This window comes from Opisthorchis viverrini (genome assembly GCF_000715545.1).
Source record: "Opisthorchis viverrini unplaced genomic scaffold opera_v5_86, whole genome shotgun sequence".
Taxonomy (NCBI): domain Eukaryota; kingdom Metazoa; phylum Platyhelminthes; class Trematoda; order Opisthorchiida; family Opisthorchiidae; genus Opisthorchis; species Opisthorchis viverrini.
In genome coordinates this window covers 1,375,936-1,391,949 of record NW_008751742.1, presented here as the reverse complement: position 1 = coordinate 1,391,949, position 16,014 = coordinate 1,375,936, and the positions used below count along the sequence as shown (strand labels likewise).

Genomic DNA, 16,014 nt, shown 5'->3' with positions numbered 1-16,014 from the left:
ATACCGGAACCCCTGGTTTCTTTTTGCAGTATCCAATGATGCAGACCTTCATCGCTACAAAGGCCGGACTGTGATGAATGAGGCCGAGCGTTATGAAGCTGTCAGGCACTGCCGCTACGTCGACGAAGTGTTACCGGACGCACCGTGGGCAGTCACACCGGGCTTTCTACGCAAACATAAGGTAAGTCACCCGCCTCCATAAGACTAGCTTCGAAGATCATTTAAGCTTCTATTGACTATGTATGTGTGAAGGCGTGTGGGGCAGTCTGTTGTGAAGGCTAACGCGCCCCAGTCTGCGCGTACCGAATAAACTGTATGGACTTTTTGTTATCTGGTTTTGTTTCAATAAATTCTCAGGACTTGTGCATGGCTACTAGATTTGTAGAATTTCCATTAACTTCACTTCCATCTGAATAGTCCTCCCTCTGTCCTGATGAGTTCACACCAAAGAGGGGGACAGTGGACTTGGGTTTCGATTTCGTTAGAGCTCATGAGTAGTGCAAATCAGTCACACCGCTCAAGCTTGAATACTTTGGCCTGTTCAGACGTGATAATTCAGGTGTACCTGGCCTGTTAGATGCGTGGGGTTCAGCTCCTGGCACAAATCCTGATGAGATTTACAGAACCGAATGGAGCAAACGTCTAGCTAGCTTAAAGTGGAGCAATCTATCTATTGGAACTGTTTTTATCGTTTGAAAAATAATTTTTCTCGTTATTTGTCCGTACGTCAGTCTATCACAGTGTTCATCAACTCTCTCATTGGTGACTTGGGAAATTCGACACAAATCGTGTATTGTTGAACTGCTCCTTCCCCCACATGCAAGACAACCGATTCAACAATGCACAACCACCTACAGCGATCATCATCAGTGCACTCACTCGCTTAAATCCGCCCATGTTTTTTTGGTTCGCTTGTGTCAGTCCACCACATGACTGTTGTGTAACATAACACCACCTAGGGGCGATAGAGCGCCATACACACCAAAGCAAGTGCACTGGGTAGAAACTTGTTAACTATTGAAATGATTTCTAGGTTTCATCTCAGTTTACCCACCAAAATATGGCTACTCAAGAAACTTCATAAGGAGATGCTTACGAAATCAGCACCAGACTACTTTGGCAACAAAACCAGAACAGCGAATGACTACGCTTCCGTATATCAAAGACGTCGCGGAAATGACTGCACATTCAAGACAACGTGAAATGAAAGTCGCCTTCAAGCCTGCAAACACATTGAGCAAGACCCTCCCGAAACCAAAAGGTAGACTGAATTTGGTGAAGAAGACGACGTGATCTATAAACTTCAATATAACGATTGAGACAAACAGTACATCGGTAAGACTGGGAGAAAACTTACCACCATAATGCACAATCACAAGCTTGCCAGCAGAATACCAATGTCACTTGCTTCAATTCACGAAGACAGGGAAGGTCATCAGTTCTATTGAAATAATGTTAAAATACTTGCTGGCGCAACTCAGACTTCGAGCTGACCAGCCAATTTACGCGAAAGCCACCTCGTGACCAACCACTTGCTTTAGAGGTATTAGACACTGTTTAGAAACTATACAAGCACAATCAGAATGGAGGAAATTCGGCTACTCAACTCCGCACTGACGATGTCACCCCGATTAGTGATGAAACGTTTGGGAGGAAATCCAGCTACTCAACTCCGCACTGACGATGTCAGCCCGATTGGTGATGAAACGTTTGAAATCCAACTTTCAAGCTCGGCGATCAAACCAACTAATCGTAGAAGTGTTTTTGTGGGCTATGATTGACATAATTTCAGTAACAAAGTTGGTACTGACCTTTTTGTTCGCAGGACTACGTGATGCTGGGCAGGCAATACCATAAAATGGAACGAACCGAGCCCACCTGTTTTTCACCTGAATGATATTACGGTGATGAATTTTACTAGTCCTCGAGTTCGAAGTCCACCTGTAGTCTATGGGGCGGTGGCTTTTGTGCACTACAGTTCTCGTAGTTTTCCCTTTTTACTAGATTAAACTAATTTCACCATGATCACCAAGACATCTGCGTTGATTTTCCAGTATCAGTAACAAACAGTTGGGCAGGGTATGAGGAAGATTGCTGCTTGTTGTGTAGAGGAAATTAACTTCATCTCCCATCAACTTTCCTTCTTACACAGAGGAATTTTTCGCCCTCTAAGTCTTTTGGGGTTTATAGAAGATACCGTATGTCGATCTGCAGTGATTATAAACTGGCTAGGTAACCTTCTTGCATGAATTAGCGGATGAATTGGCTCATTTGCTGGGTTGTTTTTTTCGTTCATTGAATAAATGCTACTGGGTAACGTACGATCTGTTAATTTATATAGAAAAAATCAGGAAACACTTTTGACCCACGGAATACATGCATTTGAGAAGCCTAACAAGGAAATTTGTGGGGATGTTGCTTGCATGCTGCGGTTTTAAATTGGCCCGGTCTGGACAGACCATATTTGTGTGGACAGCGTTTCCTTGGTCTGTTTCAACCACAGTTCGATATTTCGTTTTTCAGATTGATTTTGTTGCCCACGACGATATTCCCTACGCGTCGGCTGATTCAAAAGATATCTACAAGCCTATCAAAGACGCAGGCATGTGAGTTGTTTATATGGTACTTGTTTGCTTCAAGTAATCTGCAGACTAGCTTATTTTCTTCCCTCAGGTATTCGTGAAGCCAACTGTGGTGATTCATGAGTTTCTTCTGTCAGTTCACACAAGATCGCCGAATCTGCGACTGCAGTTGCTAGCATGTTTTAGCTGCATATGTCGTAATGAGCTACTTGCATGGATCATAATACCCTCATGGAGGTCATCGATGAGCGATAACAGCGAAGGTCAGGGCTTAATCTAAACCGAGAGCGATCGAATTTGTCTTTTCTTCACTGTTCTGTTCCATTTCAACAGAAGCCTCATTTCTACACCCCCGACGAATGCAATGGTGATCTTTTCGGTATCATTTTCAAATTAAACTTCGGTTCACAAGGTCCCCTGAGAAAGACATTTTCGGGGAGAGGCCAAAACAAGCATTTTCAACCAGATTCCTTTATGAGTCATTATCTTCGAGAAGAACACTCTTTCCTAGTGTCCATGTTTTCGTTCTCCGAGGAGTGATTTTAGCTATCAAGGAATTTATGTAATTTATATAGAAACGGAGAATATTTTTCAGAGGTTGTGATATTTTTGAGCAACGTCAGTTATAGTGTACAATTTTTTTATATCAGGGCTTCCAAATAATCCGAAACCTGGTTAAATCCACTGCACGATGGCCGCATTTCAAACCGAAGACGCTCCTTCTCACTGCGGTGAGCCACAGCAACCTATTTTTTCTTGTATTTCTGTTTTGTCGTTCGGGACGAGCAGCTGTTAGCTCTTATAGAGTTTTCCTTCACCATCTGTTGACTTGCTTGGACTATAAGTCAAAAGCTACCGGATCAAGGATGCAAGAAAGTAATCCCTCAGCTCAAGGTGATCCTTCATTGAGGTCCCTTCGATAACTACTACTTCCCTACCGAAGTTACTTCCGTACATTACTGTGGGATTTGGATTGAAGTCAATGCTTTTTAATAGACCATCAGTCCCCATGAAAGGCCATCTTATGTTTTCCTCGGCCACAGATTTGCCTCCTAACGTAGACCAGGCATGCCGAACTCATGCATTAGATTGTCATATATTTGACTATCGGGTACTCGTCTGACTAAAGACAGTACAGCCAGACTTGTTCCCGAACTACTTGGCACTGCTTTATTCGTTCCATTCTAGAAGGACCATGTTCAAGGATTGACGAAAATGGCCTCCCACGGGCGGACTAAAACTTTGTTAACACTGTCAAGGGGCCAACCACCAAGATTCTTTTTTGGGCGTTATTCCTGTAAAGCATTCAATGTAACGTCACTACCACACTAGAACAGCATCTTTCAGATGACAAAATGTAGCTTCACCTAGATGAACACTGCGCTAAGTTCTGGAATCGCTGATTGCTTTGTTCCCAGAGGTTCACAATCAACTGTTTCTTATTAATACAGCTTTCCGATTACAAGCGGAATACACACAAGAAGCAGCTTTCGGTTTGGCCCATGGAGATTCGGGCGTTCTCCTCCAGAGAAGCTGCCAGTACTGCTTGAGGGACTACCCTTCAACATAGTCCTGCTGTTACCTCAATAGGGACCAAACAGGTCACTTTTTATCTGCTTTCACACAATGCTCTCTCCAGAAAGGGATAAATGTCCTAAAAATTGATCTCTTCTGAAGTATGGCAGCCCGTGACAAAGAGACCAGACCATGTGTGCCTCCTTGACCCACTGAGCCATACTGTGGGGTGTCCGCGCAACACTCGAAGACTCATTTCAGGTTGGTCAGTAGCTGGAGTCCCGATAAGCACAATACCATGGTCCCACAGATTGAGGATTGGAACATATTTGGGGACTTATTCTTTAATAAGATAATGCACTAGCATTTATCACCAATGCCTAGCGACCATATTTCTGGTCAAAGGTTTTGGTTAAGGAACATAATAGTCCTCTTGTTCAGGTTTGGGTGCCCTGGTAATACAACCATGATTTATACATCGGTCTTCGCCGTGACATACGTGCGTCAGCCGGTACCGACAACCTCAGGCATCTTGAAATTAATCTTCGCACTTGGACACCCGGTTTCTTTGGCCGATTTCATTGTTTGTTCTCCGAAGCAAGTAGAATAACAGACTGCTATTGTTTGCGTTTTGGATTCGCTTGGAGTCGATGTATGCTGCGGATCTCAAACAGGAATTCATTGTCCATGCACCCTTCACTCCTCTCACTGTTGGATAAGCACATCTGGCAATCCAGAATCCGCCATGACAGGCTGCGCAAGGGCCAATGCGCGGACCGCTTACTGTTTTCATCACGTACCGAACTCAGAAATAACTGAAGTCATCTGGCTCGACAGTAGCCTTCAACAGCGTGCCAGCAACAGACCCCCAACTGATCACATCGCCATCGGTCAATAACGTACTCTCGTTCCTTTCGAGACACATATATTCTGATGATGCACCCATTGAGAGAAGCTTCCCTTTTCACTTTTCAGGGCTTCGTAAGAAACGGTCAACTGGCTTAGCAATTGAGAACTTCATAGATTCCTAAGTTAAACGAATTTATTAGAACTGTTCTCTGCTTCACTGTCGGACTTCAATTCACACTAAAGCTGGATCACCACATCTGCGCAAAAGGCGGATAGTTTGGCCTGTGACGCGACTCCACCAACTCAAACACTGGTGGCAAGTAGAACACTGACATTGCTTGTATCTCGGAGAAGTGTTCCCGGCGGTTTCGAACAATACTCAACTCGACGAATTACCAGATATCAAATGAAGCGTAACGAGTGCATCGAGGATGAAGCCTGGGGAAATGCGAGAGGCACCAAACGCCATAAATTCCCGAATATCATTTCGGTGGATCCAATCGGCCGGTCCCCGACAACCGCCTGTGAGCGAAACCGTCAAGAAGCAAATTTCGTGCAACAATCTTTTATGATGAAGATCACACGGTAAAAGGACCAAACACTGAATGATTCCCATGGCTATCCGTGGTCACTCAGCCAGTTTTTAAATTGCACTATTACCCTGGAAAATGAACCTGGAGCCGCCTAAGACCTCGCAGGCTTGTGTTTGAATGTCCTACCCAGGCACCACCGAGCTTCTGGTCCAGATGACCTCTTACTTGCTTTGTTTATGCATAGAGATGAAGTCCTCAATCATTGCGTGTCTGATTTATTTTCCTTCATTTGGCAAAAAAGACTATCCCAGACAACAAAAAGACGATTGTAATGTTTGATTGGTCGTAACAAGATCCTTGGCGTCACTTATCCTTCGTCACTTTATAGTGGCACGTAAAGCATTGACTCGAGAACAGCAAGTGAGATGCCAGTCTGATAGAAACTGCGTTGTCCAAATCTTCACACTTCGTTTGGTGCTAGAACACCGCCACACAGTCTTACTATCCCCGGATTTCCAAGACCCATTCGACTCAGTTGACTGGTGTGTTCTCCTGGGCACTCTTGCTCATTGAGAAATGCTCCAGGAATTTGTAAATGCGATTGCATGAGGAACTCCGCAAAAGGTTTTGTAAAAGAAGAGGTTTGCGAGAAAGATTTCCACTCTCGCCATTCTCACTAAATTTTGTGGTCGTCGAGATAATGAGACGAACGATGGAAGGTCTTCATAACACTGGTGGTCAAATAGCTGCCAAAGAAAACCTTGTAGATCTCTTCTATCTAGACGACATCGTTCCTGTCTTTGAAGAGGAAAAGATGGCATAGGTGATTCTGGACGAACTTTTTTCTCGGACGAATCTCGTGAGTCAGTATTAGTCGGCTCTAGAAGTGTCCCTAATACCTGCTGCTCATGCAGAGCAATCGGCTGCCGGATCTGCACAAGTAGCGATCCTGAAACGAACTCCGTAGACGACATGGTAACCGAGCTGCTGAGCGTTGCCGTTGATTGTTCACAACCGGGTTCTCAGTTTTCTCCAGAGGGACGATGCTCTCTTTGACATAGTGTGAGGGATGAAGCTTCTTTGGTGGTTTCAGACAGTATCGTTCATGCGTAATAAATAATCATAATAAAAAAATCATTCCAGTCGTCTTTTGAGGAGTTGAGATAGGTGTGGTAAGGCATGATAAAATTTTCGGATCTCGTCGCTCGACACCTCTAGATATGTCGAATGTACTAGTGATTAGAAACCTGCAGCTTTCTCTTCCTAGAGACCATGTTTCAGGACCTGACGGATAATTGTGCTGAGCACTCATTTCTTTTCCAAAAGGTGGAGTTCAGCTGTATGGCGGTTTGCCGAGCACTGTCTGTACGCCGTTGGATTTCTTCTCTAGCCTTTCCCTCTGTTAAGTTGTGCACCTCATTGTTGTACTTCATGGCAGCAACTCATGGCTTGGCCACTTCGGGACATCTTCAGGTATTTGATCACCAATGTCTTGGCAGTATAGCTGGAATCCGCTGGCACCAGCGATTTCGCGGTGAGGTGATCAGTTGACGTGTTTTTGGTGAAGCAGACGGTACTCCCCTAAAGGATGCACCCAGCACTTAAAGCGAATGTAGCTGGGCCATCTATTGTACATACTGAGGTGCAATCCGCCGAGATGAGCGGAAACCTGGAGGTGGAAAGAATGTGACATATGAGAAGGGACCGAGGGGGTTTTCGAAAATTTTTGGGTGCTATTAGTGTTGTTTGTCCTACAGGTCCACGTGACCCTCCCTGTGTTCGGCTCCAGACTGAAAAATATGGTGGCTATCCGATTTCAGCGGCGTTTTTTGCTGTCAGTTTCTATCCAGATTCTCTGACTTAGTTTTGGAGGTGCAGCCCCCTCATATATCTGCTGTGAGCTAGTCCTGGGTCACCTACCTTGTCTCATTGTTCCTTCCCTCCAGTATAAAGCTTTATTGAAATAATTAGACATGGTTTTGTGGCAGTAAAGCTAAGATTGACTCACGATTAATCAAATCAAACACAGAAATTCGATAGAGCGTGATGTTGTAGGCCGCACAAATGTGAAAAGACGCCACAAAGAGTGCGGAAACCACCTCTGTTTGGCCTGTGTACATTCCGTGTTCAGGAAAAAAAAGTTTTGGCGAAAATGTTGGCAGCATTGTCAATAAGACTGATTTCATGATAGTTATCATACACCGTTTTATCACCTTTTGGGGGGATTCGTGAACCCATGAGTGAACGAACTGATCAAGTTCACTCTCTCCTCTGGCAGACTTCGCACCCACAAAGTGTAAGTTCATGCTATTCGACATACAGTCGCTGAACACGCCTTTTAACCCAAGGAGGAGCACTCGACAAGTGAGGTCAGTCCACGAATCTTCAAGCTTCAAATTAGGTTCGCTAATTTGAGACACCTACGTTGGTCAAGGGCATACCTCTAAATCTCAAGGGACCTGTGTTTCAGACTACAGTACGGTGAAACAGCGTCTGCGAGCAGCCAAACTGAGGCATCTTCTTGTCTTCGATAATTAGACTTCGCACCAAGTGTAAGTTCATGCTATTCGACATACAGTCGCTGAACACGCCTTTTAACCCAAGGAGGAGCACTCGACAAGTGAGGTCAGTCCACGAATCTTCAAGCTTCAAATTAGGTTCGCTAATTTGAGACACCTACGTTGGTCAAGGGCATACCTCTAAATCTCAAGGGACCTGTGTTTCAGACTACAGTACGGTGAAACAGCGTCTGCGAGCAGCCAAACTGAGGCATCTTCTTGTCTTCGATAATTAGGAAGTTCGTGCAAGCTGCTACCTAGCAGTTCGCAATGAGACAATTGTTCTTGTGAGACGAATTTAGACCTATTGGTTGCCCAAGACTAGTACCGCTCTAATGAAATTAAATAGATTTGAGGTCGGATTACGTATAAGCCCTTCAAAACAGGTATCTCTGATGTAACAGTTTCACCTTGTTTGTTACAGTGATTTTCGCGGATGGTTTGTGGGGATTTGAAAGAAAGGGATATGGAGTCATAGCCCAGCTCGGTTCAAGATCTTGGGATAGTTTTCTACAATCTTCTGCAATTGTGGTGCATTCTTCCGCGTTCTGGCACACCGATTCTAGATAATTTGTATTGCATTCTGAAGCCAAGTCATCCTCTAACAAGGCAAAATACCTCTTTTTTCTGGCGGCTTTTTCGAGAATACCGCACTTTCATTGCCATGTATTGAAACTCTACATTATAGTGGAATACAGTTGGTTTCCTAGAGGATGAACTTTCAGAACCCTGTGCAATCAAAAAGTTGTCATACTACAACATTTCTACCCTATTTCTACCTCTGAACCTACGGCAACCTTGCGCATTGAATATTTACTCTTCCCAGCAAATCATCTCTAGTCAGTAGTTTTCGATAGTCCTAATTGACTCTTGGTTGAAGCATCAGAAACCAGTGTCACCCTTTGTCCGCGAGAAGCTGAATGTTTGCCTCTGCACACTTTTGCTCATTATCTTCGAGTTTTACAGTATCACTCTATGACCTGTGAAAGCCGGACACAATGAATCGTCTTTCTAAATGGTTCTTTCTGAGAGTTCGATACCTTTTCTTTGATGAGAGGACGTAGCTCCATGATACGCGAGACAAGACTCTTAAAACCTGAATCACACAGCACTTATGCTCTGTTGCAACTTTGAAGAAACCTGTCAAATTTGTTCCCGTTAGAGAGTTGGTCGTAGTGTGGAGGGAAGAGTGGCCTAAACTTCGATTGTCGAGCACAGCCACGCTGTCGTATAGGCCGTCGTTGGACAATATCATATTGCACAGCATAATCAAATACACTTGGGTTGATTTACTTTATTGTGCCTTCAAAGGCAGCACCGCATTGGGATACTTGCCAGCGTAATCCCCACTGCGCCTGGTTGGAGACAATCCAAGATAAGGCTACCAACCAATGTCAATGACGATTTGTTGCCAGTTTCTATCCAGATTGCCTGAATTAATATCTGGAGGTGTAGGCTAGCACCAAGTCTCTTCTTCGTCTACCTATATTCTTTTCTTCACAATAAGGCTTTCAAATAAATCATGGTTGTACAGCAGTGAAGCATCGGTGTTGAACACTGATGTCTTGCTGTCTATAGTGATTATAATGATAATGACTCGCTAGCGTTCTTTTATTAGGGTAGATTACATCGAATCGGAGAACCTAATTCGGAGTTGACATGAGCACTGATACAATGGGTTTGCGATCGATTTTTATCTTACCAGAACTACCGTGCGGTGTGAAGTCTCAAAGATCACATATAGATTGTTTCGTATGAACACTTCAAACATACTTTTCTCATATAACGTTAAGATGATATCGATCCGGAATAGTGTCTGTTTGAGCAACGCTGTAACTAGTTTACTTACGTGTCTATTCGGTTATTTGTTAACCTTTGACCATATCTACCTCGAATAGGCTGAGCTGACTGTTACTCATAGAGAACGGAGAGAGTTTACTTCAAAAAGTAGAAAACCGAATACGAACTAAGTGTACAACCGTTCGTAGTTTATCTTTGGTGCAATAATGGTGTGTCATTATAAATATATGAACCTCTTGTGCATGCAGTCACAACAATCATGTTATCTACGTGGGAAGCTGATCTGTACTACCTGTACTGATCTGTGTTGCCTTCGCCTTGTTCGCCACTCTTCAAACCAATCAACCAATTCCCTAATTACGCCACAAACTTGTGTGTAACCCCTTGAGGTGCCGTTGCTTGACCCTCCATGTGTACACGTAAATAGCTTCAAATATTATCCAGGATTTTCGGCATTCATTTTGATAAACTATAGACAACAGTATGTTTAGCTTACGCTTTCATGTTACTTTTATTCTGTATGCTTCTTTGGTGCGTAATCATTCTCAGGTTCTTGGCGACTCAGCGTACTGAGGGAATTTCCACAACTGATGTGATCGGTAGAATTGTACGTGATTACGATTTATATTTGCGAAGAAATCTCCGACGTGGTCTTTCGCGAAAGGACTTGAATATCAGTTTCATGAAGGCGAGTGTGTGCACTTTTTCCCAGTAAAACTGACCTAATCAGTATTCCTTGTTTTTTTCGTACTTGTGCTTAATCCTGTATTCCTAATTTGTTGTTCGGTCGATTGGTATGGTATCTTGTTTCTGACGTGTTGTTTCTTCATTGGACCGCAGTTCGTTCGTATCGTCTGCGGTGGGGTGAACTAGTGAAAACCTAGGCCATTGTATGTTGTGATTTGGAACCAGGCTGAGAAATTTGTGCTCTGAGAATAAGATTCCGTCAGCAGTTGAGAATGTGAGGTATAGCTCGCCCTTCAGGTGATGAGCATTGTCTATCTGTTCTCATACCGTCGTTAGATATGTCGAAGCAATGCTCAGTGGTCACGAATGAGGGTATTATTCGACCCCATTCTTCTACATCGTAGCCTACACTCAGTTTCAAATGACATCCATTCGGCGCCCATTGATATCAGTAAGTGGTGTGAGTGCCACATCACTAGATACCTTCTGAGGTGTTGGCAACGGGTGCTTGGTCCAAGTAGTAAAACCTAGTGTTCTGTTTGCGGTTATCACAGTGTCGTCCAGCACCGAGCTTCTGAATGTGGCAAGCAAATTTACCCTGTGACTGATACGTAGATTCCAGTTTACAGCGATTTGGACTGCATCTTTGTGACAGCAACTTGTCAATTTTTTTCTTTGGGACGACAAGACAGCGCTAGTGCGCTGCCGCGGCAGTCCTACTCGGCAGTTTGTTTTTGAAACACACCATTTCACTCCACTATGAATTAGGAATTCATGTGATATTGTTCCCGGTTCGCTCGCTGACGTGGGGCAAGCTGTAAAGTATACAGCAGCCAGTACAGGTTTCCGGTACCTCTGCATGTCTCACCCTAGGCCCAGAATGACGAGATTAAGATAGACAGGTGATTTTCACTAGATGGCGATACACTAGATATCTCTAGGTTTCTTCACACAAATGTTAGGACACTGGCCGTCAGTCGTAATCCTCGTGATTCTAGTGCATCCGTGACTCACGATTGATTTTGGTTTGTAGAACCTGTCCTTATTCCATTCCGTGCACCTTCTACGGGTTACATGGTGACTAAACAGGCTGATCGATGTGAAATCCAATTCTTTTTAATTATCTAGTCTGGTTCGCTCACTTTTCATTCTCTCCATGGGGTGCGTCATGATGTGCGTGGACTTGTGAATTCGTTTCTTTACGTTGGCCCCCTTCCGTTACCGACATCCTCTTATTCCCAGATTTTTATGTGAAAGTGTACTTCCAGCAATTGCATGACTAATTGTCATCCAAGAGTGTTCTACACGGTGGCCAACTCAGGTTTCAGGTGCCTTGTACTAAAGATATCAGAATATTTCCCTTGTTATAAAAATAAGTAGTGTGAATGAGTACGTAGTGCTAATGAAAGACGCGTCTAGGGACGGACACGAAGTACCAACATCCTCTCGACGGACCGAACTTCGTCTACGTCACATTTGTGCATCTGATTGTGCAGCTGATTCACTACACGTCCGCCTACCTGATTAAGAGCTAATTAGTATCATTAGTTAGCCTCTCGTGTGACTTCCGTGCAAATGGCTCTGACAGCCATTGAGCGACAATGTCCCAACCAAAATTTACCGGGAGATAGTGAAATCCAATAGACCTATAGGTCCATATTCACTGCTTATAATTTAGGTTATTTTGGACGGAAAACAGTTCCACCAGGAGGCGCTAATTGATGAGGAACCAGCATAAACCCTATAACCAAACTGTAGAGAGAGAGAGAGAGAGAGAGAGAGTAGATGTGCGCAAGCATACCCACACACTCGCTACTAATCGGTAAGCAATCTTGTATACTTTGCGCAGTTGATCGTGCCTGTTATGCGACCATGAACGTGAAATTAACAAGTCGGATGATCACTACTTTCCGATATCGTAGTCGGATTTAATGACATCTTACACAACGCACACGGACGCACATGTCGCTCGACTACTGTACTGTAAGCTTCGTGAAATTCAATCGGATGGGGGGGAGTAACCGTTTTGTGTGTTTGCGGTCGGTGAGTTCATCCTTGTGCCGTCAGTCAGGCGCATTTGAGCTTCAGGTCGCTTACGAGCATGACGTCCGTGTTGCCGGCTCTGTCCAAAGTTGTGATTGTTGATCAGGTCTCCAGTGATGCTGTGGTTCAGCTATCCAAAAACGGATTTATTGTCTTCGATCTGAAAGAAAGTGGAATCGCGGAAGATCGGCTCATCGATATTCTAACTGAGCATTCAGCTGGGGCACTGGTCGTGCGTTCGGCCACAAAAGTGACAGAGAATGTGTTGAAATTGGGGGCGGCTGCTGGTTTGCGTGTGGTAGCTCGTGCCGGTGTTGGTGTGGATAACATTGATGTCCGTGCCGCGGAAAAACATCACGTTTTGGTGATTAATGCACCCGAAGGGAATACCTTATCCGCCACAGAGCATACATGCTCGCTCATCTTGTGTCTAGCTCGTCAGTTACAGAACACTATACTACACAAAGCAGATGAATGGCCCACCACCAGAAAAAAAGTAATCACGTCATCATCAATCGTCCCCATAACCGAAATATCGGGAAAAACGCTTGGAATTGTTGGACTTGGTCGAATCGGCTCAGCAGTGGGTATTAGGATGCACGCCTTTGGAATGCGAATAATAGGGCACGATCCGATTCGGAAATACAGCAAAAGAAACACGAAGGCTCTTGGTCCTCTGCCCCCTGAATGGCTCGATGATTGGGTGCCTTTGGAGGAATTGTTGTCAGAAAGTGACTACATTACACTTCACGTGCCTTTAGTGCCTCAGACGACGGGTTTAATTGGACCAGAAATGTTATCCATGTGTCGCAAGGGATTCCGTTTGATCAACTGCTCCCGAGGGTCTGTTGTTGATGAGGCGGCTTTGCTTGCTGCTGTAGAATCTGGCCACTGTGCTGGAGCTGCTCTGGATGTCTTTACCAGGGAGCCTATCCAACCAACTGATCCAATAATGGAAAAATTGTTATCTCATCCGTGCATTATCGCCACACCTCATCTGGGTGCTTCTAGTCGTGAAGCCCAAGTTCGTGTGGCTACTGAAGTTTCTGAGGCCTTAACAGCGCTTGCTGGAAGGTCTTCTCTTGGAAACTCTGGTCTGGAAGGTGCTCTTAATCTCAACAAGTTAGGGAGAGATTTCTGTGCTTGTTTCGAGGAGTGGACCAAACGGACCGATGCACCAACTGTGAAGATGCTGCTAACTCTCCCGTACGCTGTCTATGTAATTTTGGAACAACTGATCCAAAAAGCCACTCCAGAAACATTGTGCACAAAGGACTCCTCCATAGCCTATCGCATTACTCTGGTGATTCCTGAGTCAATTAACCCTCGTTCATCCTCTGGCCAGCTATTGACATGTCTTTTTGCCCATACCTGTGAATTTGTTCTCGAGCGATATAGTCATGAAGCCCGTTTGTCACCCGAAAAGTTTGACTTATTGTCCGCTTTCCTTTGCGATTTGCCAAACGTCACCGTTAGCACGGATCAACTGACTGGTGCTGTTGAGGTTTCGTGGATAGGCCGAAAGAAGAGTGGGCGAACTGTATGTTCCTGTCTGTTCCTTCACCCTGAATCCCGTCTGGATATGACGGAACAAATATTCTTTGGCTTTTCATCGCCGCTCCCCCTCTGGATTTTGAATGTGTCATTTTCCTATATGTGTGATTGTGGAGATGTGGCCCAGGCACCAGCCGTGGTTGGTCAGCTGAAGGAATCCATATTACATCTGCTCGATGAACACGGTGAATCAACGAATGAGATTGCGATTGATGTTTACGGATCGTTTATCTCTGAAGTTTGATAAACTCCTGCGCTTTATTGTTTACATGTGACCAGCTTTCTGTTCTTTTTTTAATCCTCCACATCTCTTAATTGTCTACTGTTCAAGGTATTCTTCTGTGTTCAGCGGGTCGTGGTTTGCCACTTCTTTAGGATAGAGGTTCGTGCGATTTACTGACATGAATGTTAATGCCTTATGCCTGCGCATCCGAGCAACTCCTAATGGCCGTCAAGGTCTATTGTGTGATCCATTTGCAGCGCCTTGTTGGAACGTCGATGTACTGGCCTTCCATATTGTGTGAGCATTGCCGTTTGATATGACCTATTCATATGGTCGCACAGAGACAATCACTTGTCGCTTTTAGTCAATCCTCACTAGTTTGCGATGGATCACCGTTAACTTTTGATGCATAATGCGGTGGGCGACTCGAACTCGAAAGGTCCTGCAGCTCGTACTTGTATTCTCACATAGACTGGCCTAAATTGGGGGGAATACCACCTACGCGGAACGCTGTTCATAGTTAGTTTTGAAAATGGCATAAGCTGTTTAATTTGGAACTTTGTTCAGCGTTCTTTACGCGATCAGCTATCTATCAGGCCACTTCGATTTAGCCATGTTTCGGTGACTGGCAAGTGTTAGTTTGATGATTTGAGGTTACACTCAGGTTAGTCGCAATTTAGCTGATGTTACTTCGTGCACGTCCAATAAAACTCATGAGTTGGGTTTTCATCGAATCGTATCGTTTCTACTTAATTTTGATCCATCCCCGAAGTTAACTCTCAGAACGAGGATTTGAGTTTCAGGCGGAGTCCTACTCCAATTTCAGTTTGCATCTTTGTGAAATTCTCTGTGTTTTTGTGCAACCTATCGCACAGGTGTCGCGTTGGGTATAAGGTCGACATACACGGCGAAACAACGTTCGTGAACGTCTTCTTTATTATGTTTTCTTCTAGAGAGAAGTAGAATGATCCAAGCGCGATTGTGTCATTTCAGTATAGTTCGTTTTTTCGATAAACCTTATGAGAAAGCGTCCATCTGGTCGTTGGCTTGTTCGCTGAGCCGGGCAATTTGGTTGCAAACGTTTCATCGCCAATCGAGGTGACATCATCAGTGCGTAGTTGTGCGTAGCGGTGGGTTAGTGGTTGTGCGTTCAGTAGTGTTACGTGTGTGTTGATATACGCGCTGGTAGCCGGGGATGACCTTTGACCGCGATTAGTTATTCTGTAGGGCGGTTCCATTGGTTGTTCTTTTTATCCCGTATCCTCATTCGCCGATGCCCACGTGACTTTTGAACCTGGCATCCCTCGCCGTCGTGGTCTAGTCGATTTTGGGACTCGGGATAAAAAGAACAACCAATGGAACCGCCCTACAGAATAACTAATCGCGGTCAAAGGTCATCCCCGGCTACCAGCGCGTATATCAACACACACGTAACACTACTGAACGCACAACCACTAACCCACCGCTACGCACAACTACGCACTGATGATGTCACCTCGATTGGTGATGAAACGTTTGCAACCAAATTGCCCAGCTCAGGGAACAAGCCAACGACCATCTACGCTACCTGAGCTACCGACATTCTCCTCTATAGAAAAGCGTCCATCTATAGGGGACTATTGGTAGCTCAGGTTGTGTGGATAGCTGTTCTATTCGCTAGCAACAACTTA

General features: G+C 44.6%; 1 protein-coding gene across 1 annotated transcript in view; it reads left to right on the top strand.

The window, feature by feature from the left end:
* Positions 1 to 16,014, top strand: part of T265_04913 (hypothetical protein) — a gene marked incomplete at both ends in the record, with an annotated part of 46,730 nt that overhangs the window by 24,574 nt on the left and 6,142 nt on the right. The window contains 4 exons of the mRNA XM_009169773.1: positions 30 to 181; positions 2,524 to 2,606; positions 10,387 to 10,533; positions 12,613 to 14,260. Of these exons, the coding sequence (XP_009168037.1) occupies positions 30 to 181; positions 2,524 to 2,606; positions 10,387 to 10,533; positions 12,613 to 14,260 (2,030 nt within the window). The remainder of the gene's footprint in view (positions 1 to 29; positions 182 to 2,523; positions 2,607 to 10,386; positions 10,534 to 12,612; positions 14,261 to 16,014) is intronic.